Source organism: Zonotrichia albicollis, chromosome 5 (assembly GCF_047830755.1).
Source record: "Zonotrichia albicollis isolate bZonAlb1 chromosome 5, bZonAlb1.hap1, whole genome shotgun sequence".
NCBI lineage: Eukaryota > Metazoa > Chordata > Aves > Passeriformes > Passerellidae > Zonotrichia > Zonotrichia albicollis.
The window spans coordinates 23,351,101-23,375,205 of NC_133823.1; the positions used below are offsets into that span (position 1 = coordinate 23,351,101).

The 24,105-nt window shown below is 47.6% G+C and overlaps 1 protein-coding gene across 8 annotated transcripts in view; it reads left to right on the forward strand.

The window, feature by feature from the left end:
- The first annotated feature begins 316 nt into the window (after window positions 1-316).
- Window positions 317-24,105, forward strand: part of LEF1 (lymphoid enhancer binding factor 1) — a 71,580-nt gene continuing 47,791 nt past the window's right edge. The window contains exons 1-4 of one of the 8 annotated variants that reach the window (XM_074541051.1): window positions 317-667; window positions 1,187-1,418; window positions 2,198-2,261; window positions 3,722-3,855. In XM_074541051.1, coding sequence (XP_074397152.1) covers window positions 1,209-1,418; window positions 2,198-2,261; window positions 3,722-3,855 — 408 coding nt within the window. In that variant the 5' untranslated portion in view covers window positions 317-667; window positions 1,187-1,208. Of the gene's footprint in view, window positions 668-694; window positions 835-953; window positions 1,419-2,197; window positions 2,262-3,721; window positions 3,856-24,105 lie in introns of those variants that run through there. The other 7 variants (XM_074541052.1, XM_074541053.1, XM_074541054.1 and 4 more) reach the window with 7 other exon arrangements.

Sequence of the window (24,105 nt, forward strand, 5' to 3'; positions counted from 1 at the left end):
TCGGCGGGCTGCTGGCTGGGAAGGGAGAGGTTCGGCAGTGCCCGGCGCACCCCCGCGACGCGGACACGCACACACAAACGCACACGTGTGCGTGTAGGTACCCACACGGACACACAGGCCACTCCGCGCAGCCAGAGCAAAGTTTGCCCGGGGGCAGCCCCGCACCCGCTCCCTCCCGCCCCCTCCTCCCTTCCCGCTGGCGCTGCCCCAGCCCCCTCCTCTCCCCGCCCCCGCCGCTCGGCCCTCCCGGCCCGGACACGGTGTCAGTCACGGCGGCGGTCCCTTTCATCTCCGCCGCCCCAGCCCCGCCCCGCCCCGACGGCGCAGGGCGGGAGGGCGGGAGCGATGCTGAAGTTGCGCTGCCGCCGCCACCCCGCGCCCCACCGCCGCCCCCCGTGGGGCGCCGCGCCCGCCGGCTGCGGCAGGAGGAGGCCCCGCGCCGGGCGCTGAGCGCGGAGGCGGCCGGGGGCGCCGTGCCGGCAACTTTTTCCCCTGCCCACGGGCGCGGAGGGAAGCGGGGGGTGGGGGGGTCACCTCCCCGCCCGCTCCATCCCTCCCCTCCTGCCCTCCCTCCCGGGGCTGTTTCTTCCCCGGCCCTCCGCCCCTCGCGGTGCCGCCGAGCCGAGCCGTGCCCGGAGCCGCGGACGAGGCGGCGGACAAAGGCCCGGTGGGTGCGCGGCACGGGCAGCGCCGGCTCCTTCCCCCGGGACGCCCCCTCCCCCTGCCCGCCTCCCCCCTGCCATTTTAACTCGGTCCCGCCGAGCTGGTGGCAACTTCGCTCGGAGGCGAAACGCGGGCGGGATCCGCTCCCCTCCGGGTCTCCTCGCCCCCGGGGTGAGCCCGGGTCCCGGGGGGATGGAGGGGGGTCGGCTCTCCTGGGGGGCGGTCCCTGGCGCAGTCGGGACACGGGCCAGAGTATTTCGACCTATTCCGGCCGTGCGGCGCGCCGGGGCGAGGGTCCCCGGGACGTCGGTGTCGTGCGGAAGACGGGGTACCTCGGCCCCGAGGGGGCGGGCGGACGGGCGGGCGGGGGTCTCCGGCTGCCGAGAGCGACCCCGAGGAGTTCACGGGATTTTTCCTTCTTCTCTCCTCCTTCTCCTCCTCTCTCCTCCTCCTCCGCCCTCCTCCTCCTCCTCCCCCCGCTGCTCCGCCCGCTCCCCTTCCCGCGGCGGGCCGGCGGCCGCAGCAGACGCCGCGCTGCCGTGAGGATGCCGCAGCTGCCGGGGGCCGGGGGCGGCGGGGGGGACCCGGAGCTCTGCGCCACCGACGAGATGATCCCCTTCAAGGACGAGGGGGACCCGCAGAAAGAGAAGATCTTCGCCGAGATCAGCCACCCCGAGGAGGAGGGCGACCTGGCCGACATCAAGTCCTCCCTCGTCAACGAGTCCGAGATCGCCCCCGGCGCCAACGGGCACGAGGTGCGCGGCCGCGGGGCTCCGCGGACCGAGGGGCGCGGGGTGCCGGCGGGAGGGAGCTGCGCAGGGGCGCCGGGGAAATGTTTCCCATAGGAACAGAGATCGTTCTACCCCGAATCCTGTCTCCAGAGGTGCGCCGGGCAGAGCTCCTTCCGCGCTTCGGCCCGGGATGAGAAAGTTGCCGCGAGTTCCCCGACGGTGCGGTGGTATTAGACCTCAAGCAGCCATGAAATTTCCTCAGTAAAATCAGCGGGGTCGGAGCGTTAGCTGTAAACTCTTTAAGGGATTTGCATAAAACTGTTAGGGAAGAAATTCCCGACTCTAAAATAACTTCGGGGCGAGCGGGGAGCCTGCCTTTTAAAAAATTTTGTTTAATTTTTTTTTTAAATTTTCTTTCTTTTTTCCCCCTAAACATCTGCTAAGGAGGGCAACCTGATTTTCATTATTATTTTTAGTATCTTTTTACCAAGAGCGTTTTGACTGCCAGAGCGCCAAATATTTTCCAGAAATTATCCACTTCCATTAAATACAGGGTGCTTCTGCTAGAAATGCTTTGCAAAGCTCTGTAGTTATTCACGTTGTCATAAAACAATATTTTACACCAATGATTCTGGAACAGTTGCCTTCCAAGACACTTAGGTGGAAAAAGAAAGATGTTAATCTTGTGCTCTGAAATCCTCTCTTCCTTCAAGAAACTGTAGCAGCGTATTTGATAAACGAGCATCCATACAGTGACTTTTCTTCTTTTTCTTCTTTTCTGATGGTGGATTCCCTGTGGTCAGGTTTCCAGGCAGACTCAAGCACAGGATTCCTACCATGATAAAGGCAGAGAACACCCCGAGGAAGGTGAGACTCGCACAGTCCTGTCTTGGAGTTTTGTCCCTCTGTGACCCGCCACACAGTCCTCAAACTGGAACTTGGTTTATTTGGAAAACATAGATTTTATATCTTTTTTTGGGGGGGGGATGCCAAAGTGTTTTCAAAGTGCATTTAAAAAGCAGACGAACGTGCAGTGCATTTATCTTGAGTGACCAAATGGTATTCCAGTTGTTTAGAAACTGATAAGTAGGCCAGATGGATATTCACTGAAGAAGTAACTGTTTTTAGGATATCACCTTAAATACATTATTTCTTCACTCATACAGTGTACAGTTGTGTTCAGAAACCCTCTGCTTTTCCCCATAGCCAAAGTCTGTCACTTAAATCTCCTTTTTCAAATCTAAGTATGGGCAGATCTCCTGCATTTTTAAAAATGTCTCAAATGGTTAATTTCGATTGAGGAACACAGAGGAAGTAGCAGAGTTCATCAAATATCATTTAGGAAGCTGGACACGCATGCAAAGAATGTGTGCTGTGAAGGGTGGGAGATTATGTTTAAAATCAAAAGCTTATCATCACAAACTAAACCAGATTATAAATTCCATATAAAGACAGACAGAGTCCAGTCCTGGTGCTTTCCAGGACTCTGTGGCCATCTTCCTCCAAATTTGTAATTAAATAGCCTAAAAGCAATGATGTCCATGCTCATTGCATTTGGGCTGTGAGGGGGAGGTGTTCAGCTCCAGATAGTTTTCAGCTCTGCATCTTCTTGAAACCTCACTTTCAAGTAGTATCCTTGTCAGTGGGCATGTAGGTGGGAGACCTGTTCACCCTATTTGCAGGATCTGGACCCAAACACCTTTTTTCCCTACCAGATAGCCTCCCTCCCTCACGGGGCTTCCCTCTTGGCTGTAGTACCATGTGTGCTTAACAGCCTCCCTCCCAAATTGTTAGGATCTCCTTCCAAGCACCCCCTGCCCTTTAATTGTTCCCAATGAGTATAGTCAGAATGAATTGTTTGCTGCACACACTGTCTCAGCAAGAGAAGGAAATTATTATATCTACTTATCACAGCCTTTCCTAACAGTGGTGTTGGAAACCCATACTGGCAATAATTCTGAATTGACAAATCCTAGAGGCATGTATAAAATTGGGGAAAACTGCTGCTTGAGAAATGTGATGTCATTGCTGATGTGTCTACTTTGATTTCAATGAGTTCTAGCAAAATTGTTTATTTTGAGGCTATTCTGTATTTTAAACATAAACTCCTCACTGAGAATACTCGCTATTTTAACAGTTTATGCTTCCTAAAAAAAATGTTTTTACAAATTACTTTGTATTATTTTTCTGTCAGCAGTAATTTCCATGAGTAAGGAAACATTTGCATGTAGAGCATTTTTATATATGCACACTAACTGTTTGAGTGCTCTAAATCGTGAGAAATGCATACATGGGGAATAATGTAATCATTGTTTCATCTTCCATAGGAAAGCATCCAGACAATGGCTTATACAGCAAGGGACCATCGTACTCTGGTTATTCTGGGTATATCATGATGCCAAATATGAATAACGACCCATACATGCCTAATGGATCTCTGTCGCCACCCATCCCCAGAACAGTGAGTTATCTCTTCCAAAGGCTGGTTTTGGCAAGCTGGGTTTCCTCCTGTTTGGTCTGCAGAGCCTGTTTACAATGGGGTCTTTTGGCTAGCTTCAGTGACAGTGAAGGTTGAGCTTCTGCTGTTCGGAGCCTCTGTCCAGTGGAGTTTGAGATCTCTTAGAGGTGTTGGTCGTGATCACAGTGGAAAAGCTGAGATTAATGTCCGTGAACAGGGCTGGGGGCTTTGTGGGGGGAAGCTCTGGTTTACTACTGTAGGATAATGTATGGCAGTATGATGTAAATGCTGTCTTTGTAGTGACTGGGACAGATGTGAATTTTCTGGCTTTAACTCTTCGTTTGTTGAGGAAAGTCAAGGGCTGGAAGCAGAACTGCTAAAGTTACATGACAGTAAGATGAGAAGATTGGATTTTTTTTTTTTTGCTTCAGATGTGGCATTGCTCTTTGCTGATTGATATTTTATTTCCACCATCAGTTGGTCTGCGTGAAGGCTTTATCTATCTGGCAGCATTGCTTTGAAACATACTCTGTATCTTCAGCCAGAAATTGTGAAATGATCGTTTAGAAATTAATATCAACCATGATGCAGTAGTTACAGCTTTCCCTTACATTGTGGCGAGCACTGATTCTTCCAGGTTGGTTCCTCTGTTTCCATTGGTGTAGATTCATGTTTAATGGATTTAAATGTACTTTTAATTCTGGGTAGTCAATCCCCATTTATTTTTGTAAGAGGCATACAGAGCAATGGAGAGGCAGTGTTAAAATGAGCTGTGGAAATTATATTAGTAGAACCTGAGAGGAGCGGGAAACAATTTGCTTGTAGGCATCGTGCTGGAAAAATGCCGCTGCCGTTGTGCGTGCTGTGAGAGGAGGAGCTGGATGCTGTTACTTCCCTGTGATAAAGCAGTTTTCCCTCTTACTGGCTCCTAGATTTTTTTCTTGGAGGTCTCTGTCATGCCACTCTGTCATGGCATTGTTTTGCTCTCTGACGTTCTTGATTTTTATTCAGGACTGTGGCATTCGACTTCAAAAACAAAAAGAAGGGGGCCTGATCTGTGCTGGTAATTTGACAGCAGCAAAACATGTTAAATTAGTGTGTATTTGGAGTCAGAGTGACAGGGTGCTTTGGCATTGCAAAACACATGGATCAGCATTTGAAAGATGCAAAAACTCATGCAATATATTGCTTTCTATAGCTGTGGGGGTTTTTTGTGTATAAATTCCAGTTCAGAGGCCTACAGCCATTTAGGGTGAAGCATGATGATCACAGTCTGTTGATATTTGTTGTTGTAAACGTTGTTCTACATAGAACTTCCTTTTGGATGTATCATAGGGAAAAGCATGCCGCTTTTCAAGACGGCATTGAGACTCAAACCTACCCTTTGGGGGACTTGGAAACTTCAGACTTTTTTTTACCCCCTCTTTGCCTTCTACCTTCCTAAGAAAGTCCCGAGTGCTGGTGTGTGGCTTAGAACAACAAAATCTAATTTAATTATTCACCGAGGATTTTCTCCATATATGCATACCGTGGGGCTGCCACTCTGTACGGATCTGGCATCAGTGCCCTCAGAATATCATCTTGCAGAGGCTCTTGAGGAACTGCCCTTTGTGGGTGTGGTGGAGGGGAGGAAGGGGGAAAACGCATCTTGTTTTTAATTGCAGAGCTGCCTGCTGAACATCTGAGGGGCTAATTTAGATCGGTGCTGCTCTTGCATGTTACAGCAGCACCACTGTTTCAATAAAACAGTGCTGTTGCAGGGCTGCAATGTTGACATAAGCCCGGAGTTCTTTCAGTTTAACCACAAGGCTACACGCTTGAGTTATTAAATAATTTTTTTGTTTAATTGAACTGTAATCTTTGCTAGGCTCGGTGCTGACAGTTGGGTTTTCAAGCGCGCAGGATCAGAGCGCGGCATCGCGGAGGTGACACGCTCGCTGTCCCCGTGCCTGTCCGCGGCTGCGGCGCCGCGCTCACCTCCGCGGGGTCCGGCCGCTGCCTTGCTCTGCCTCCCCTTCCCAGGGCAAGCGGCAGCTGAGAGCAGCAAGCACCGGAGGCAGAGCTCTCCCTGGGGTGTCACTCGTCCTCAGCCATTTGTGCCTGGTGTGTACCTGCGCCCTGCTATTTGCATGACAAAGACGCTTCTTGTTGATGCATCTGTTGCCTGGAGGTGTTAGCCGGGATTAAAAAGGCGCCCTAGGGCGCTGAATCTTTTTTTCCACCTTGGAAGGACCTGCTGACTGCAAACTGCCCCGGGGATGCACCCCTGGGGAACGGCGTCCAGACACAGGGCAAGGACCATCTATGAGAAGGGAGCGCAAAGCTTTCCTGGAAAGGGAAAAAAGTTACTTTCATCACCATATGTAGAGAGGGAGGAAAAAAAAGCCTTTCCTTTTTTTTTTTTTTAAAAAGGTACATGCTTTAAAAGCTTGCTTTGTAAAATTAAAAGTAGAAATCTGTAGACAGATCAGACACAACTTGCCTAATAAACCATAATTAAAAAAATGGAAGTCTAATTTCAGTGCAGCTTTTGGAAGGAAGAGGGTGTTTGACAAGGATTCAAAATCTTCCAAATTCTGCTGTTGTTAGAGAGGTCTCGTCTTCCCCATTCTCCTCAAATTATTTTTTTTTTTAAATTTTCTTATTTTACTGGCAGCTGATTTGCTATTTATTTCCAAGTTGTATTAGTGGGAGCAGGAGAGTGAGAATTGCAAGTTCAGGTCGGAGCCTGGTGCCGCAGTTGGTGTTCTTATCAGATGGGTGGGTGAGTGGAGAAGCAGCAGTGGGTTGGTGGCTGCAGGAGCAGTGGCAGGTGAGGGTGCCAGACCGCAGGAGCACCTGGTGAATGTGCATCCTGTGTGCTGAGATAGCTCTCGGTGGTTTCTGAGCCTTGCAGGGCGCTGAAGATGGGAGATGGAGGCAGCTGTTTGTTTTCTAATGTGTGGGGGTTTTTCCCTTTGGTTAACAAGACTAGTTTTGGGGTAGCAAAGCTTTCTTGACTGTTTGATGGGAACGTGGGAACAGAGGAAGTGACTGAAGAAAGATCATTTCTCCATGTTTTAAATTCATCCAGAAGATAATTTTGGATTTATTTCTCATTCCCCATGAGTTAAACTTCCTACAGAAAGATAGGGGATTTCTGCAACCTACTTTTTGTCTGTGTTCTTGGGGTCTGGGTTTCTTTCTTCCTGCCTCTCTGTAGCAGCTGGATGTGTTAAATAGGTCGGAGGATACAATGTATAAACATTTTATGGCAACTTGCACAATGCAGCATATCTGAAAATGAGGAGGAATTCTTTCAAGAGAGTTGGATTGCTAGGAACAACGCAGGACTAGCCCAAATTTTGGATATTCCTTGTGTGTTTCTGCATGGCAGGGGGTATGGAGGTAGTTCCCATCTTGAAGAGCTGATGTCCCAGGAGATTTAGAGGATAATATGGGCAGAAGGAAGGATGAGGGTAGAAATAGCAAAAATGAGAGGCTATGGAGCCTCAGTGAGGGTTTTGTTTCCCTAGCTTTATCTTCTGTTCCTCTGAAAGCAGCCTGATTCACTTCCTTGTGGGGAAATTTTGGAGCCCCAAGGGGAATGTATGGGAGCTGCTGAAGGACACAAACCTGATTTTTCACTGTATTGTTTTTTCCTGAGAATTTGCTTCTTCTCACTGTGCAGTTGTAGGGAATTGCTGGGAGCTGTGGCCAGCTGAAACCTCCCTGGCCCAAAATGAAATAAGCTTTCACAGTGCAGAAGTTGTGGCTCGGCTCCTGTTCCCGTATCATCCAGCAGAAACCTTTGCTCTGCTTCCCAAGCTGCCATTGGAGCAGGATGCTCTGGGGCTTCAGGCAGCTGTGGTCCTGCCACAGATGTCTCTCTTCCCTCCACAACCCCAGGCCCGTGCTTGAGGAAATGGGCAGCTGAGGGGCTCCACAAGCCAGAGCTGCTTATCCAGCACCGACGCTCTGCAGCTTCACCCCGTGCAGCTGAATGATGCCGATTAACTCCTTAAATAACTTTGAAATCAAGCACACAAGAGCACAGAGCTTCCTGGCTGTATGGAAGCAGAACTTGATGGAGTGTATTAGCATTTGCCCAGGGAGGAATTTTAGCATTGTTTTCTGAGTAGCTCAGTGAGTCCTGCCAAATGGCAGCACAGGGAAAGAAGAGGAATCTGCTCAGCCCCAGTAGTGGCACCTCATTGCTACAAACAAACGTGTCTCTCAGCTGCTCTGACTCAAGCAATCACAGCTGATCAGTCTAAGTCAGGCCACTGTGAAACATAAACCCATGCCGTGAATGGTCATGGGATGAGTTTTGTTGGTGTTTTCTTTCTCCCACGTAATAAGATGAATCCTCCATTCGGAAAAGGGGCAGAAGAAGTTAACGCACTAGCTCTAGGTTGTCCTTATCTGAAGTTTGGTCTGGCTGCTCCTAATCAGAGCTCCAGGCTGAGTCTTAGGTATATAGTTCATTGTTACCGTGATCTTTGGCACATGCTAGTGAAGAGAACACCTTTTCAGCTTTTGTTGCTTCCTCCTTGTCACATTGATGCAATTAACAAATCTATGTAATTGTGGATTGGTAAGGGGAAAACAAAATGTTCTCCTGATGTGTCAGTGCAGCGGCAGTAATTGTGTGTGTGTGTGGCTTGAGCAGAGGCATTATCAAAAACCCCACCCATTGCAAATCATCAAAGTTGGAGCTTTTGTATAGCAATACGTGTCTGTGTTTACGTCCTAAATATTCCTTTTTTTTTCTAAACATCTAGGAGCTGATTCAATATAAACTTTAAATGGTAGAGCTGCTGCTTACTTTTTAAAGTGGTTTAAGCAAAATGTCATTCCTGTCTCTTTTCCAGCTTAATCCCAGCCCAGAAAAAATGTTAATAAGAATAGCTTGTTATGGGCTGCAAGTGCCAAGGAGGATATGGCTCAAGAAGAAAGCCTGAAGCTCCACAGGTTCAGGCATCAAAAGAGGAAAAGGCTTTTTCCAGATAGTTGCAGCGCTGCATGCCTGCAGGCATTGAAAAGCCTGGGTACTGCAGGCCTGGCTTCTCTGGAGTACTTAACTTCTGTTTATAGTTAGCGAAAATGCCTCCTGATATGGGAAGGAAATAACCCACACAAAAGCATTTTACTGCTGCTTAATATCTCTGAAGTCCTATCAGAGGCATGTGCCTTTTTTTCTTTTTTGCTAGTAGTAAAACACCATGTCTCTCAGGAAGACAAAGAGACAAACGTGCAAGAGTCCGTTTTAATACAGACACCGAACACTCTGTGTGTGTGTCCTGCTGTGATCTCCTGTGCTGCTCTCACGTGGATGGACCCTGATCCAGTGTCTGTCTGGTTCAAGGGAAGCACTGCTGGGAGCCAGGCAGTCTGTCCTTGACCTGGTTGGGTCAGGTTGTCCTCTGTTTGTGTCTGTCCCGCTGCTGCAGGGAAGCCATGTGCTGTGATGCTCCATCTGTGTGGATGTGGCTCCCATTTACCCCAAACTGCCCTGTCCTGGATGGCAGACATTTCTCTCCAAGCTGGTTTTGGTTGTAAGACATGTTTGGGGTGAGGACACTTCTCGTCTGGCTCTTGGGTTTGGTCCCTTTCTGCAGGAGACTGGCATGCTGCTCCTGCCCCAGACTTGGGGATTAGTGTCTCTGTTGCTTCAGCCCTTCATAAGCATTAGATTCACTTAAGAAAATTGCACTCAGAATAACTTAATCTAGCAACCCAGTGGCTTCTATCTGAGACTTGGATCTTGTGGATATGTTTATTTAGTTTGGGATTCCCACTTCAAAGGAATCTGTCCTCTCAGCAAGAAAGTGATTGAGCACTTAAATAAAAATGTATTCATTGAATCTTTGGGATTGAGCTAAAAGTGCAATAGGGAGTTAACATGTACACCAACTGTGCTAATCAGTCAGGGATTGCTTGCTCTCCTAAAGGGGAAGAAAAGGGGCCTGAACTGCCCAAGGAAAAATGGCTGGCCGTCCGTGGCTTCTGGTGGTGGTGTTGCTTGCTGGGGCTTCAGATGGAGGATGAAGGAACTGGAATATCTTCGCCTGTGATCTTCAAAGTTACCAAATCCCTTGTGTAGAAGAGCATTTTAACAGAGCTGAAAGGTTGACTCAATGATTGTTTATTTTCTTTAAATGGCTGTGGATATAGGTAAGGTTGAGGCATAAAATCAATGGGATGAGTTTAGTCAGCAAAAATTACAAGTGTAGAGTTACGGGGCTTCGATTGAATATTTATAAAATGGGCAGCTCAACTTAAAAAGTGAGTGTAGTGCTGTCACCAGCTGTAACACATAAACCAGAGAATTGCTTTGGCTAGGAGTTATTAAGCAAGCCAGAGAGCAGTTAATTCCCAAAAGCACCTGTCTATCCAAGCACTGTCAGTACTCCAGCCCTGTACTCCAGACAGTGCCGCACGAGTCAGCAGGCAGGTCTGCTTCACCCAGACCAGGGCAGGGGAGGGTGTTCCTTGGGAGCAGGGGACTTCATGCAAGTGTTTGCTAAGGAGCAGGGTACATGGGCATGTGCCCGTGGTATGAGGCAGCCCTGGTAATGCTGCTTTGGCAAAGAGCAGCAGAAAGTTGCTTGTGTGACCTTTTTTTTTTCTTTTCCCCTCCTTGCTTTCTGAGCGGGGAAGCTTTAAAGTAGTTTGAAACAGGCTGGTGCTGCACATCCAGCACAGTGCCAGGCTCTGCGTATAACCAGCAGCCCTGCTCTGAGAAACTTGGAAAGTGTGTGAGCTGCAACGAACCTCACAGTGTCAGCACAAAGACTGAAATTGCACAGAATTGCAAGGCGTGATGCTGAAATCCTGTGGATACTGATGACAGCTCAGCTTCACCTTAGCTGAGTTGAATGGAGGTGTGGATGGGGTTGCAGTCATTATCCAAAGAAAACCAGTCTGGAAATTGTTTGATTCATGATGTATATTCAAAAAACAGGGAAAGAGATCATTGGACTTTGGTTGGGCAGTTTTTATTGGCTCAGAGGTGGAGAGCGATGATCTCTAAAATGCTGTCCCTGTAGGCTCTATATTTCTGTGTAGGCATCCTAGTGACACTGGCTGCTCAGAGCTCTCTCTCTGTAACTGGTCATTTAGCTATGCTATAAGGTTCTATTTCTTCAATTTTCTGCCTTTTTCTGTGTTTCAGAACTGTCTCAGAGGTTTATCTTTGTGGCCGTCTGTTGTCTCTCCACAGTTGTGGCATATCTTTTTGCCTTGATCTTTCTTCATCCCTATCAAGTCTTGCATTGGCAAGCTTTGTCTAGCATAAAAAAAGTACAGTGTGGAGGTGATGATTACAGGTGTCAGCGCTTGTCAAACACAGACCACGGGCTGGGAGAAGGCCTTTTGCCTGCTGATGTGCTAAAACGCAGATAAACTGTGTCCGGCAACGCAAATGTGTTTACTTTGTTTAAATGCCACAATCCAGGGGTTTGTTGAGGGTCTCTCCTTTCTGAAGTTTGAGTGCTGCTGTGTTGGGTTCAGGAAGCTGCAGTTATGAGTGGTCATTGTGTTTTTCCTTGCTCTTTACTTTGCTCCCTGCCAGTCCTGTATTTCCTTCATTGCAGTTTTGTATCATTCCCTTGTGCCCTCACAGTGAGCAAGGTTCTTGCCACCAACCCGTGTTATGTCCCACGCTGCAAAATTCCATTGTATATCTTCTTCAATTAGTTTTTACAGGCTGATTCCATTCTCACATCTGTTCTCTCTCCTCTCACAAGGCTTTGTGGCAGCTTGTTCCATCGTTGTGGTCTGATCAGCAATGCTTCTGTATCTTAAACTGATGAAACACTTGTGTACAGAAAAGTTGAGGTGAAGCTGGAGAATAGCTGGGCTTGACCCAGTGCAGGGACTCCTCCAAAATGGGGGAGGCTGATATCTCCCCTGAACTTCTGCACGTGAATTAGACCCTGCCAAGTGTAAAAACTGTCCATGTGCTCACATCCAGGTCCTCCTTTCTCAAATACCAATGTATGGGCAGGTTCAGCCTCTTGGGGAGCTTTTGGGAGTGGGGCAGGATCTCACAGGTGAGTGAGGGTCAGGGTGGGAGCCCAGGGTGATGGGGCAGGCCCAGGTCCCCTCCAGCCTGCTGGAGATCAATATGGGAAGGAGCAATGAGCTCACCCAGCTGGCACTGGGAGAGCCAGTGAGGATCTTGAGGAAATAAGCCATACATCGGACATATTGGAATACATTTTTGAAAACTCAAGCGATTAAAATAGTTTACTCCCTTAGGATTCCCCTTGTTTGGCTGCCTTCTGACAGTAGCGTGCTGGGCTGTATTTTGTCTAGTTTTTACTGCCCAATTGCCTCCTGCACACAACTGAAATTCAACTTGAAAAAATAAGTTTCAGATGAACATATTTGATTTGAAAAAAACGTTACTCAAACCCTTCTCTCTTGCACTTTATTTTGTGTCTTAAATACTCTTGTTATAGGAAGAAAACAAAGCTGTGGTGGATTTAAAGGCAAAAGAAAAGAAATAAAACTTTAAAAAGCTTAACTCTTAAGTGTTTGGATTTTTCAGGTTTTGTTGAGACTTCTTTTTCCTATCTCAGTTATTTTGAGAATATTTCTAAGGTAATAGCGCAGTGATCCTGTTTTAGATGTAAATCTTCAGAAGGAAAGATTGGAATAGGAGAACCAAAAGAAATGCTAATTTATTAGGTGACTCCCTAGACAGTTTGACAGCAATATTGCAAACACTTTTTTTTTTATAACTGGCAAATATAATCTTCTTATCAGAGTGACCTGTAAGAGGATGACTTCATACTTTGTAATAAGGAAATATTAAGAGACTGTAGAAGAGCTGGTCAAACACTGCCTTGAAACATTTTTTAGTTCAAGGGTGGTTCCAAAACAACTTGTGTAGGGAGCTCTCCTCTTTTTTCTGACACTTTAAATCCTCCCTTTTTATTGCTTTTTCTTTCCAAGGATATGTGTGTAAGTGAGAAAAATGCAGGCTAATGGGGCAGAACAATAAATGTTCAGTAGGGAAACGTGGTTGAATCAAAGCCTGTTCAGAAACCCTGTGTTTGGGGCACAGGCAGACTTCCTAGGAGAATGAGATCTCAGCGGTGGGTTTGTGAAGCTTGTCTTCCAGGACTCCCAAGTAAATACAGTCAGAAAATTACACAGTAGTGCTTACTGCACAAACATGCCCTCCTCCCTCAAATGAATCTCTCTGGCCAGCATCTAGTAGACAAATTATTTTTCAGGTTCAGTCGGCAGAAGAGCCTACAGGTGGGTGTTTCATTTTTCTTCTGGAGGTGGCATGTCACAGCCCAGGAGCCCCTAGCTGATGTTGGCCTTTGTTGTGTTACCTGTGCTTCCTCTCTCTCCTCTGCTGGGTTCTCCCAGGAGGGGTTTTGGCTGGTTAAGCCAGTGGCTGAGATTTGATCCTAGGAGGTTAAGCCAGGAATGGCAGAGGTGCCTGTGGTAACATAAGTGCTGCTGGTAAGTTATAGCTATTTTGGGGCTGGAGGAAAAGTTTGTGCCTGTGCAATTAAGCATGAAATAGGTAAATTCTGAGTATAATTGCCCAGCCTAGAGTGTAGCATGAGGACGTGACCCGTGGAAATTGCGGTGTGTCAGTGACTGCTGGCAGATTCCTGGGAAGTATCCCTGGTGCCCATGCTGGCACTGGGGTTATGTGTGTGTTTGTGTGTGTGGATGTCCTCTGCTTCCCCCCACTCCACTCTCAAAAGCAAAGGCACAGTCTGGGAGGAGACTTCTGCAAATGAGGACCCGAAAAAGCAACATTTGTTCGAAGCCGTAGAGGAAGGTGATGGCAGAGGTGGAAATAAAATCCGTATTTCCTGAGTTCACTTTGGGAATTCACCTGAAAGACAGCTCACTTCTAAACATATGTTTCTTAGGTTGGTTTTGGTCTTAGGTTTTTTAATGAAAGCAAATGAGAAGTCTGAGAAAGTAAAAACTGAGATACGTGCGGTGGAGGGAGGGAAAATAAGACGATTGAAGCCAGTGCAGATAGGAAGAAAGTTTGTGTCAGTGCTGGCAGTGGCTGTGTTTCATACCCAGCCTTTGAATGGAGGAGCAAACAATCTACTTTCTAAATAAAAGCAAGAAGTGGCCTAAGAAAATTAGCCCAAAAAAGGTTTTGTCAAAAAACAGATTTTGTTTTTTCTCATTTTCCCTCCCTGCCACACAATAGCACCCATATCTTCTCACTTGGTTTTCTGTTTGCTCTCTCCCCTGCAGGGGAGCAGGCTGTTTGCCCTCAGCATCATTATTTTCATCCCCCACTTTTGTCTCCTTCCCTCTCAGAAGTTCAGTGCAAACACAATTAGATAACGAGCACGGTGCGCTCCCTCTCCCGGGAACCTGCCATTGATTCACAGCCCTTGCACACAATGTGCTGGGAATGACCAGCCAGCCAGGTTTTTCTGTCAGCTGCCCTGGCACCGGCCTGGTGGGACTTCTGTTGTTTACTGTAGGGATGGGAAGACCTCAGAGCAGCTTTTTGGGATGGCAACTCGGCAGCAATGGCATCTGTCTTCCTCTTCCAGCCGTGGTGGGCAGCGGCCAAGGCCTCAGTGATGTCCGAGCCCTGTGCCTTGGCAGCCTCTGGTGGGAAGAATGGTTTGTTGAGGAGTGCCGGCTCATTTGCAGCTGGAAGCTTTAAATTTTTTCCTGGACATCCTGAAATATCTTCTATTTTAATACACTACAGTGCAGCCAGGCTGTGTTCACTGGAGCACAGCTCTCAGTTTCCTAGGTGTGCTCCCTGAGTGGTGTGCCCTGGTGCCATTGCCCTGCCAGGGTTAGCCAGGTCATCTGTGGCGTTTTCTTTTGTTTCTTCACACCTCTGTAGCCACAATTGATATACACTGTGGCCACAGCGGGTGGCTGCACGGTCCCCAGCACCACAGCCACGCTTAAAACTCAGTTTGTTGTGGTCCTGCAGGTAGTCACCTTGAAGGGATTTCAGTTCCTGATTTCAGGAACGGGTGAGGTTGGTTGTCAGGGCTGCTGGCTCTCTCTAATGTGGTTAGCAAAGGATCCTGCATGAGGAGAAGCTGTGCCTCTGCCTGGGCATGGAATGCCGCCTGTGCAGGTTATGGAGTGGGCTGCACGGGGTGAAGACCTGGCAGACAGCCTCTTCTGGGCTAAATAGTGTCTCTTGAATTTCACTGAATAGCTACAAAATAGGAGCAAGCTTTTGAGAAAAAGTATCAAGTAGCAAGTGAATCCTCTGTAAACGAACACAAAAGTCCCCGGAAGGGAAAAATTAGCAGTAATTACAGTAAAACATACTTTTTCATCATAGTAATGGTTTGATGTTGAAAGGTAGGGTTGCGGCATCATGTAAAAGTTATTTTTCTGCTGTGTCTTCATAGTAGTGAGTGTTTTGGAGACCTTTGCAATTCTATGCATGTTACTTGCTCAATTTTTGGAGGCTGGCATTCGTTTCCAGATACTTGACACTGCTTGTGGGATAGGCAGAAGTTGATTTAGCTGTCCTGCAGATAATGGCAGCAGATCCCTCTGTTTACAGTGACGGCTGCAGCTCCCTGTATCTTTCCACTCTTTCCTCTGTGTTCCTTTACGAGCATCCCTCTGCTTATCAGAATGAACACCAGAGCCACAAAGAATTAGTCCTGATTTTAAAAAGCAGGCTGTGCAGAGGAAGCAGTAAATTTGTTAGGGATGGCAGGTGAGTAGAGGGAGGAAAATCTCCAAAACCTTGGATTACATCAGAAAAGACTTCTGTCTTGATACTAAAAAAATGATAAGCTTTTGCATCTTGGAAAAGAGCTTGCTAGGTTTGACTCTAATTTCAGCCTCAGTATGGTTAGTGTGTAAAGAACAGTCAAAGTGAAAATGAGACAATGTCCCAGTCTTGAAATGACAGGGACGTAAGCTCTGTGTCCATAGGGAGGGAGGCCAGATCCCTTTGCTGTTGTCTTGGAGTCGGGGTTTTAATGACTACAGGGAGGAAAGGGGTGTTAGTACAGCAGAACAAAAACGATACAGCTAAGAGGAAATTATTTTTATTGCTAATACATGGGTGCTCGTAATGTTTAATTCTTTACAGCTTATGCTTTATTTGCACATTCTTCCTTCCTCAGCACTCCGCACACTGTAGCGGCAGGACCGTAGTTCAAAATTACTCCACTTAAAGGCTCCTGTTCAGTGGTTTTACCATGAATAAAAATATTTGTCAAAGTTGCCCTGGTGCTCAGAATGGGCAGCACACGCACACAGAATGGTTCAGCTCCTGTGCACTCCTGGGCTCTTGCTTTTCACATCCTCCTTATCCTCCCTCCTTTCTGCTGATAGCTTTTTAAAGTTTCCTGGAAATATTTTTTCAGGGTAATGTAGATGTACGTTTAATTAAAATTCGGGACAGTCTTTTCTTGATAGAAATTTACTTTTATTTTCACCAGCAAAGCCAGATGAAAGCCAAGAAGGAGCGTGGGAGCATTTGATGCCCCTGAAAACCATATTGTGGCAAGAGTAGTTTTAAGGCAGCCCAAGAATTGTCTGCATAACTGGAGGAGAGAGAGGCTTAAATGAAGCTTTGCAGTATTTTAGTTTTAGGTCGTTATTTAGGTTAGTTAATGGAGATTTAGTGTTTGCCATGTGCTGTGTGTCTGGTTTAAGGTAAAGTGAACTACTGTCAGTTTGCTACAAGGAGCTGCAGAGGGGAGACAACAGCCTGGGCATCTGCATTATTTTCCCTGCATCAGGTGCTAAAAGTCACTAAATGTACTGTGAGTCACAATATTTTTTCCTGATTTGACTCGCTTGCCCAATCGTATTTTTACTTCAGCCTTTAGGCTTGAAAAAGCATGTGCATAATCAGTTCATTTTGTGTGGTCTAGGCTATAAAAATGCCCCCTCTGTTCTTTCCATATGAAAAACGTGTTTTTAATTTTGGGGAACTTATATAATTTTCTGTGCTTTCTTTTGTATCTCAGATTAAAAACAAATGCTCCCTTCCCCTAACTTTGCATGTTCCAATTATGGAGTTGTGAAAATAAGTCATCCTTCAGCTTTTGTTACTTTAAAACAGCTATCGGTGATGTCAGAGTCAATACTAAAAGCATTAAGAATGCTGGCAGAATGTAATGCAGCTGCAATCCAACATGATGTTGGAAATGGGGTTGAGAGCATAAAGGCTTTCCATATTCCCAGGGCGCACAACTGCTCGCGGCCTTGGCTTTGATCTCTTCAAAGGCTGCTGCCTCCTCCTAGATGGAGAGACTTGGCTGCCACTCGCTCGCATTGAAAAAAGGCAGAGGTCTCTATTCAGGCAGAAATCAATCACTGTGCAGAAACAATTATGTGTAATTCAACCATCATGAAAACAGGGTGAGATTATGGGTTTGTTACCTGAGTGACTGCGTGGAGATGGGGAGCAGCGGACGCGGGAGTCCTGCTGACATGCCACATCTTGATGACAATTATAGACACATGAATGATGTGGCGGGCGGGGGCGGCAAGATGACAAATGCTGGTCATGCTGTCCAGCAGAGCAGAAAATGAGGTTACAATTGGGAGATAATGTTTGCATATGTAACCATATTTCAGCAAGCTGGGCAACTTCAGGGAATAGCAGAGACTGGCGATCGTAAACAAAGTCCGTGTGTGCCATGACTATTGGCTTTCCACGATACAGAAATGTGCATGTGCAGTGAGAAACCCCTGTGCCACGTCCCAAGGAGCTGCTTGTTTAAAACAGCCTGGAGGCATTTTTGTCCGGGGGGGTGGGGGGAGGGAAGAATTGCCTGGGAAAAGGAGAAATCTCCAGAGTTTGGCCCTCAGAAGGCAGAGGAAGCAAGCAGAACTCCATCTCCATTGCTCCATGTCTCTGGATGGGGTGGTATTAACATGGCAATGAGCGATGGCTGTTTACAGCAGCACCGAGGAGCGCGGCTCTGTCTCCTGCCCTCCCCTCCCAGCGGGGATTTTCACTGGCCTCATGGCAGCGCATCTCTGAGCGAGAGCATTTCTACATTTGCATGGTAACATTTGGGCTGCAGTAGGCTGTTGGTAGTGTGACGTGATGCTCAAAATATCTTCTGATGTATAATGGCCTCCTTTAATTAAGAACTTTTTTTTTTTCTTCCCCTGAGTGGTAAGCACTAGCTGTCTGTCTTTAAAAAGGGAACTGGCATGTGCAGTATCTGCCATGAGAATATTTATTTAAAGTATTATTGCTTATAAAGTCTCAAAATAGTTTTCCTCCCCAAAAGGCAAAATAAAACACAGATGACTGATTATAAAATGGTATCCCTGCTCACTTTGGTACACAGGATGAGCTTTACCTTTTATACTGCTCGGGCTTAGACATCAGAGGCGCAAGAAGCTGCTTTGAGTTACAGATCTTCAAACAATAAGTCAAAACAAAAAATCAATCCCTCCAGTCCCTGGGTGCAGTTAGCTAAAGATAAAAGAGAAAAATAAAGTTATGCTAAAGCAGATAGAGGAAAGGAACAGATATGCCAAGGAAACACAGAGGACAAGTGCAGAGTTGAAGTGGGCCTAGTGTGAGCCAACATCAATGAATTTTTATCTTATCAAAAAGTTTTAGGGTTGCCAATTCTTTTCAAACTGGATCCACTCTGCTCCAGGGCTGCCTGAAGCGTTGTCTTCAATAAAAATTGCTTCTCCCTACCCCCCGCATACCTCCCTCTCACTCCTAAATGTAATCACATGCAGGGATTAGGCTGCACCTCACTCAAGGTATGAAACTTTACTGCAGACTTCAACAGTAAATCAAGGACTCTAATAATCTCTTGTTACTACAAATATGAGCTGAGATTTCTTTTTCAGTACTTGGTGAAAGATGCATAATCTAAAAAGAAGTAAAACTGTTTCCTACTGGGGTTATTCCCCCCCACCCCGCCTCCCAGTAAATTTAAATTACAAAGGATTTTTTAAAATAGATTTTTTAAAATTGATTGGAGTTCTTTAACATTTTTTCGTAGCCCTTTCATGAAAATTTTGTATGTCAGTTAACTGCCTTTATTGAATCAAGTGTATGGCTTAAGCCTTAACCTATAAAGAGGAAAGCATTGCACCTCAGTGTTGTGATATGCGACCCAAATCCCTCTGTTTGTCTCTTCAGGGCTGACATCTCAGGGGTCTAATCAAGCCAAAAAAAAGCTTTTTTTTTTGGAAAAGAAATCTGTTGGCTTTGACCTTTTTCTGCTTTGTTGTATATTTTGGCATGTTTATAATAGGGGTGAACACGTGTTTGCGTACTGTTGGGAGGAGCTCAAAGTGTCCCTTGGCATCAGGACAGCTGGTGCTGGTACCTGGCCATGGGCACGTAAGAGGCAGAGAGGAGATGGTAATGCTTCAAGCAATAGCTACAGAAAACATACCTATCCAACCAAAAGTGAATAACAGACCCAGGTTGTACATTGCCTTCAAAAAGTACCTGGAATGAACAGATAGTCAAAGGATTTTGGGAAGTCTTGCTGATGCACAACTTCAGCTCAGTATCTAGTGTCTCAGGGCCTGTTTCCCTGTCTACAGTATGGCATATCCATTTCAGAGGTGGGACAACAGAGCAGAAGAGAAAGAATAAAGGGTTCAAGGTATGCAGATTAAAGAATGCTAAGGCAAGGCTATTGATGTTAGGTCTTGCTCTTCAGTGAGAATTTGAGGGGGCGATTTCAGACAGCTGCCTGGTAAACTGGAGCTGGATCTTCTCACTTCAGGCTGTTGAACTGCTGCCTTTGCTGCTTTGAGAAAAACAGAAGGCACCCTTTTCTACGTGAACAGTTGCATGAGCTGCTACATAGGTGTTTATGGGATTGTGAACTGAATGGAAAACGGGTTAGTGAGTATAGATGTTATTGTGAAATATGGTATGGAATACGTGGCCCACGCTGTGAAAAAAAAAAAAGGTATCTTTAGTCTCTTGTTTCAATAAGGTGGAAGTTAGTGTAGGTAACTACTTAGAATGAATGTTCAGCCAGTTATTGCCTTAAAAAAACCACATAAAAATCTGCAGCTAGATAATTATTCCCATTCATCTCTGGGTAGATTACATCCTAAAGATAATATTTTTTTAATTGCTTTAATAGTTCTCCTTATGGTTGTCCTCTTTGAAGTGAGGAGCAGCGTGGCATGATACAACAGCAGCGGCTGCACAAGGAGCTGAGCTGAAGCTGAAAGCTGCCCAGCTGCAGCTCAGTGTTGTGGACCTGCTTTTGTCCTTTACCAGTTCTGATTTTCTTCAGTTCAGCTGTAGGTGAAGCCTTGTCATCAGTAACTGTCAACCTCTCAAAAGAAAAATTAATGTTTTTGGAGGCAAAAATGGGCTTGGTACTCACAATGCTTGGTATTGGATATAATGCCTACTGACTAATGTAGTTTTGCAAAAGCCAGTGAGAAGACCAGTGGTCCTTGGGATGGCTTATACAGAGCAGAGACCTGCAAAACAATAATCCTGCCCACATGCGAGGCCTGTGGTGCATTTTGATCTTTTGTGTCCCTCCTGAAGAATGCTATGCCCAAGCTGTAAAGAGTGTTGGTTTGAGTCAGGATGAGATTTACAGGGCTTGAGTAGCCCACTCTGAAATGGAAAGTGCCTTAGCTGGAACTTACAGAATATATTTTGGTTTTTGTGTGTTTATTTGAAGGATTTGTTGAATGGAAGCAAAGGTTGGAGCAGAGGTGCATGGGAACTGCAATGCTCTGCCTGGCCCCTCTGCCCCTCCTGCCCTAGGAAAGTAAGCTTGTACCTAGTTGCTTTGGGAAGCATCTGCCATCTCCCTTTCCCATTTCAAATATTTTGATTGAAGTATCGAAGACAAATGTGTTGATTGGACCTGGTTCGTCTCAGTGTGAGGCTTTTCTTTCTTTGTCTTTTGATCTGGCCTAGCTGAGCATCGCAGCAATAGCAGCTAATTGACTTAGCCTGTGTCAACTGACTGCAGCACAGAGAGTGGGTTGTTTCAGCTCTCCCAGTACAGCACGCAGGGGATAAATCCAGTGGCCAAATGCTGTGTCAGGCCAGGATGGAGCCCGGGCTAAAGGCAGAGCACGGCCATGGCATGGAGGTGTGTGCTGAGGAACCAGGAGCCCATGGGAAACCTGTGGGATGGCGGGGCAGGCATGCTTTCTCAAAGCTGGCCTACTTGGCCTCTGAAGTAAACACCAATTTGCGGTCTCTTCGTAGGGAGGGAGCAGTCTAATAACGCTGGGATAACTTTCTTGCCAGCAACTCTTGTTGTTCAGGGCAGCATTTAACTTCATCTAATTGGGACACTCAGCTTTCAGCAGTCGGCCTGCAAAAATGGCAGGCGGCCTGAAGGTGCCAGGTGATTTGCGAGGTGCCCACCATGAGAGACATCGCTGGGCCCTCAGAGGGGTGACACCGGCTCACTGGCACGAGCAGACACTTCTGGTAGAGGGGATACGGGAGCATCAGTGGGTGTGTGGGGAAAGGCTCAGAAACGAGAAGCTGGGTGCGGCTGTGGGAGCGAGGAGTGACCAGCCGGGCACACTGCTGCCCCGGGATATCTCTGGCACCAAGGAGTCCTCCACGGACACCGGCTCAGAGGTCTGCCCTGTTAAGGTCTGTCCCAGTGGAGACAAGCCTTAAATAACAGGCAGATGTTTGCAGAGCGTGTATTATGGAAATCAGACCAGTCATAACTTGACTGCTCTAAAATAATGCACGTCTCTTCTAAAGAGTGTCGGCTTAGTTTTTTTTGGCTCGAGGCAGAGACAAATTTGTGTGCGCAAGGCAGTGGCCTGTGTGGGGCGGCCGGGGGCCAAGCCGGGCCATTCCCATCCCTCGGGGCACTCGGGCCGTCCCAGGGCGGCACCGACCTGGCAGCACAGTCCCTGCTGCCGTGGGAGGGTTTCGCTCCTCCCCGCTTCTCCTGGCTATTGCCGGTCCCTGCCCCGAGAGCGCTGGGGGTGCCGTGGCAATTAGGAGGTTGCCGAGGCAATTAGGAGGCTGTCGGTGTGGCCCCGCAGCTGCTGATTTGCATGTCTGCCTACGTCGGGCAACTTCCATGTTCATCCACATTCCTCCCCAGGCCTGACAGCACGTGGCTGCCTCTCAGGAGCGCCTTCCCATGCCCAGGCAGGTGCTACCAGCGTGTGACACAAGTCCTGTTGCCGGTGCCCCAAGCTGGTGGCTTCAGCTTGGTGGGGTGGCTCAGCAGCACACGGCAGGTTGGGGACCTGTGGCTGCCTTTCAGAGTTCCTCCTCCTGGAATGTAGTTGTGGGGAGTGCTGCTCTGTCATCAGCACTTGCACAGGGTCACCTGCAGGAGTAATTCAGTGTTGAAACTAAGCCTTGGTCTTGTTGGAAACAGTTTATTTTTTACATTTCCTGTCTTTTCAAGCCTTGGGCTGATCACATTGCCCTCGAGCAGGTGTTGGTGCTGAGGGAGGAAGGCTGTCTCCCGCTCTCCCTCGGCAGCCTCCTCAGCCGGACCTGGACAAGTATTGAATTAGCTTTATTATGCCACTGATTTGAAGTCATTACTGGTGTAAGCCGATGCAGTCCCATTATTGTTGATGGGATTGGGACTCTTCATGTCACAGGTGAATTGGACTCAATTAACCAAAGCTGTGGTCTTAATTAGAAGCTTGGCTTTCAGTGGCTCCTCCTGAGCCCTGGAGGTGGGATGGCCCCTGCCACATCTTGCCACCCCACAGGTCTTAATGAGTCAAGGGGAGAAGGTGCCACTTTTTCCCATGCAGCATCTGCGTGGACCATGGGGCATCCTCTTGTGCTGCACATCCCCACAGCTTTGCTCTGTGGGAGAGGAAACACAGCACAAAATGTGAAAAGTACAAACCTGCCCCTTTGGGCTTGCCAGTGCAGACACTGGTACCTGTGTTGCCAGCTCTGGATCTGTCCCCACAGCCTAAGTAGTCCAGCCAGGGAATGAGCATTTTGCCCTTTACTTGAAAGACAGTTAGTCAAAGGTTTTGCCAGATACTTGTCTTGACAGCAAAGTGGGATGTTTTGTGTTTTCACTAGCTAACAAGTTTTCAGTGGCCATGCCTGGCTCTCCTGGATGAAACAATGTATCTGTAAGTGCTTTATGAAAAACGTAATGCTCATTATTGCACTTAGAAAAACCTCAGCACAGGGCAGGAATCATCCAGTTTTGGGACTGGCCACAGCACAGCTCCCAGGGAGGTCCAGGGTCCTGCATCCCACTTGGCCTCTGTGGAACAGGAGCCTCTATCCAGTGACCTCGCAAATGGTTTTGTGCACCCTGTCTTCACCTTTCCAAAGGAGAAGGCGGCTCTCCTGAGGCACACTCATGCTGGGATGCCAGCACGTGCTGCTGCAGCAGGGCTGGAATGCTGGACCATCCCAGGGGCATGCTTGGCTGCCTTCCCTCTGCTGCTGGAGGGGGCGACAGCCTTTTTCTGAAAGCATGCACCCTCCTGCTAAATATAGCATCAGTGCAGGCTCTATTTTTAGTTGAGTTAGAAGTGCCTTTTTCAGCAGAAGCCCTGCAGGATTTCAGCAGCAGACCCCACATCTGGGTGTCCCGGGGGTTTGTGTCCTTTCCCAGTGAGGAAGGATGTGCAGGGGATGGAGAGCTCATGTGGTGCACATCAGTGGCCCCGCATGCCGCATGCTCACCCGGCCGGCTGCTGCAGAACAGGCGGTGCAGCGGCTGATTGCTGCCTCCTGCTCAGGAAGAGCTGCTTCCTCTACCTGGCTGCTGGGTTGTTTTGTCCTTTCTCTTCTCTCCCAAAGCTGGTAGGAGCATAGTAGCCACTTGAAAACCTCTCCTCCAAGCTCCGGTGTGGCTGTGGTTGGCCAGCCTGCTCTAGAGGTAAAAGGGACTGAGCCTTTTACCTCTAAAAGTGTGGATGAATATTGGTTTAACCTACAGCTTCATGTAAATCCCTTTCAGATGTGTCTCCCCATTCAAAGTTAGGATTTTTAGTTAGTACCATTGCTGTTGCACCCTGTCCTATATCTAGCTGTGGACTGGCACTCCCTCTGGATAGCGAGTAGGGGATGAGAAGAGGAAAGCCTGGGCAGTGGGAGAAGGCTCAGTTCGCTGGTGTTGGCTTCTTGTGTGTGAACTGTGCTGCTGTAAGTGCTCACTTATCTGGTTGTACTGCAGGTGCTGGCTTTCCTTGGGCCAAGCAGGGGTTTGAACCCCCAAGCAGCCTTGAGGGACTGCCCCTCTCTGCTCCACAGTTGTTATGAACAACTGCCTTTTCTGGGAGCCATCCAGAAGGACTCGGTGGTTCCCTAACAACCTCGGTGGC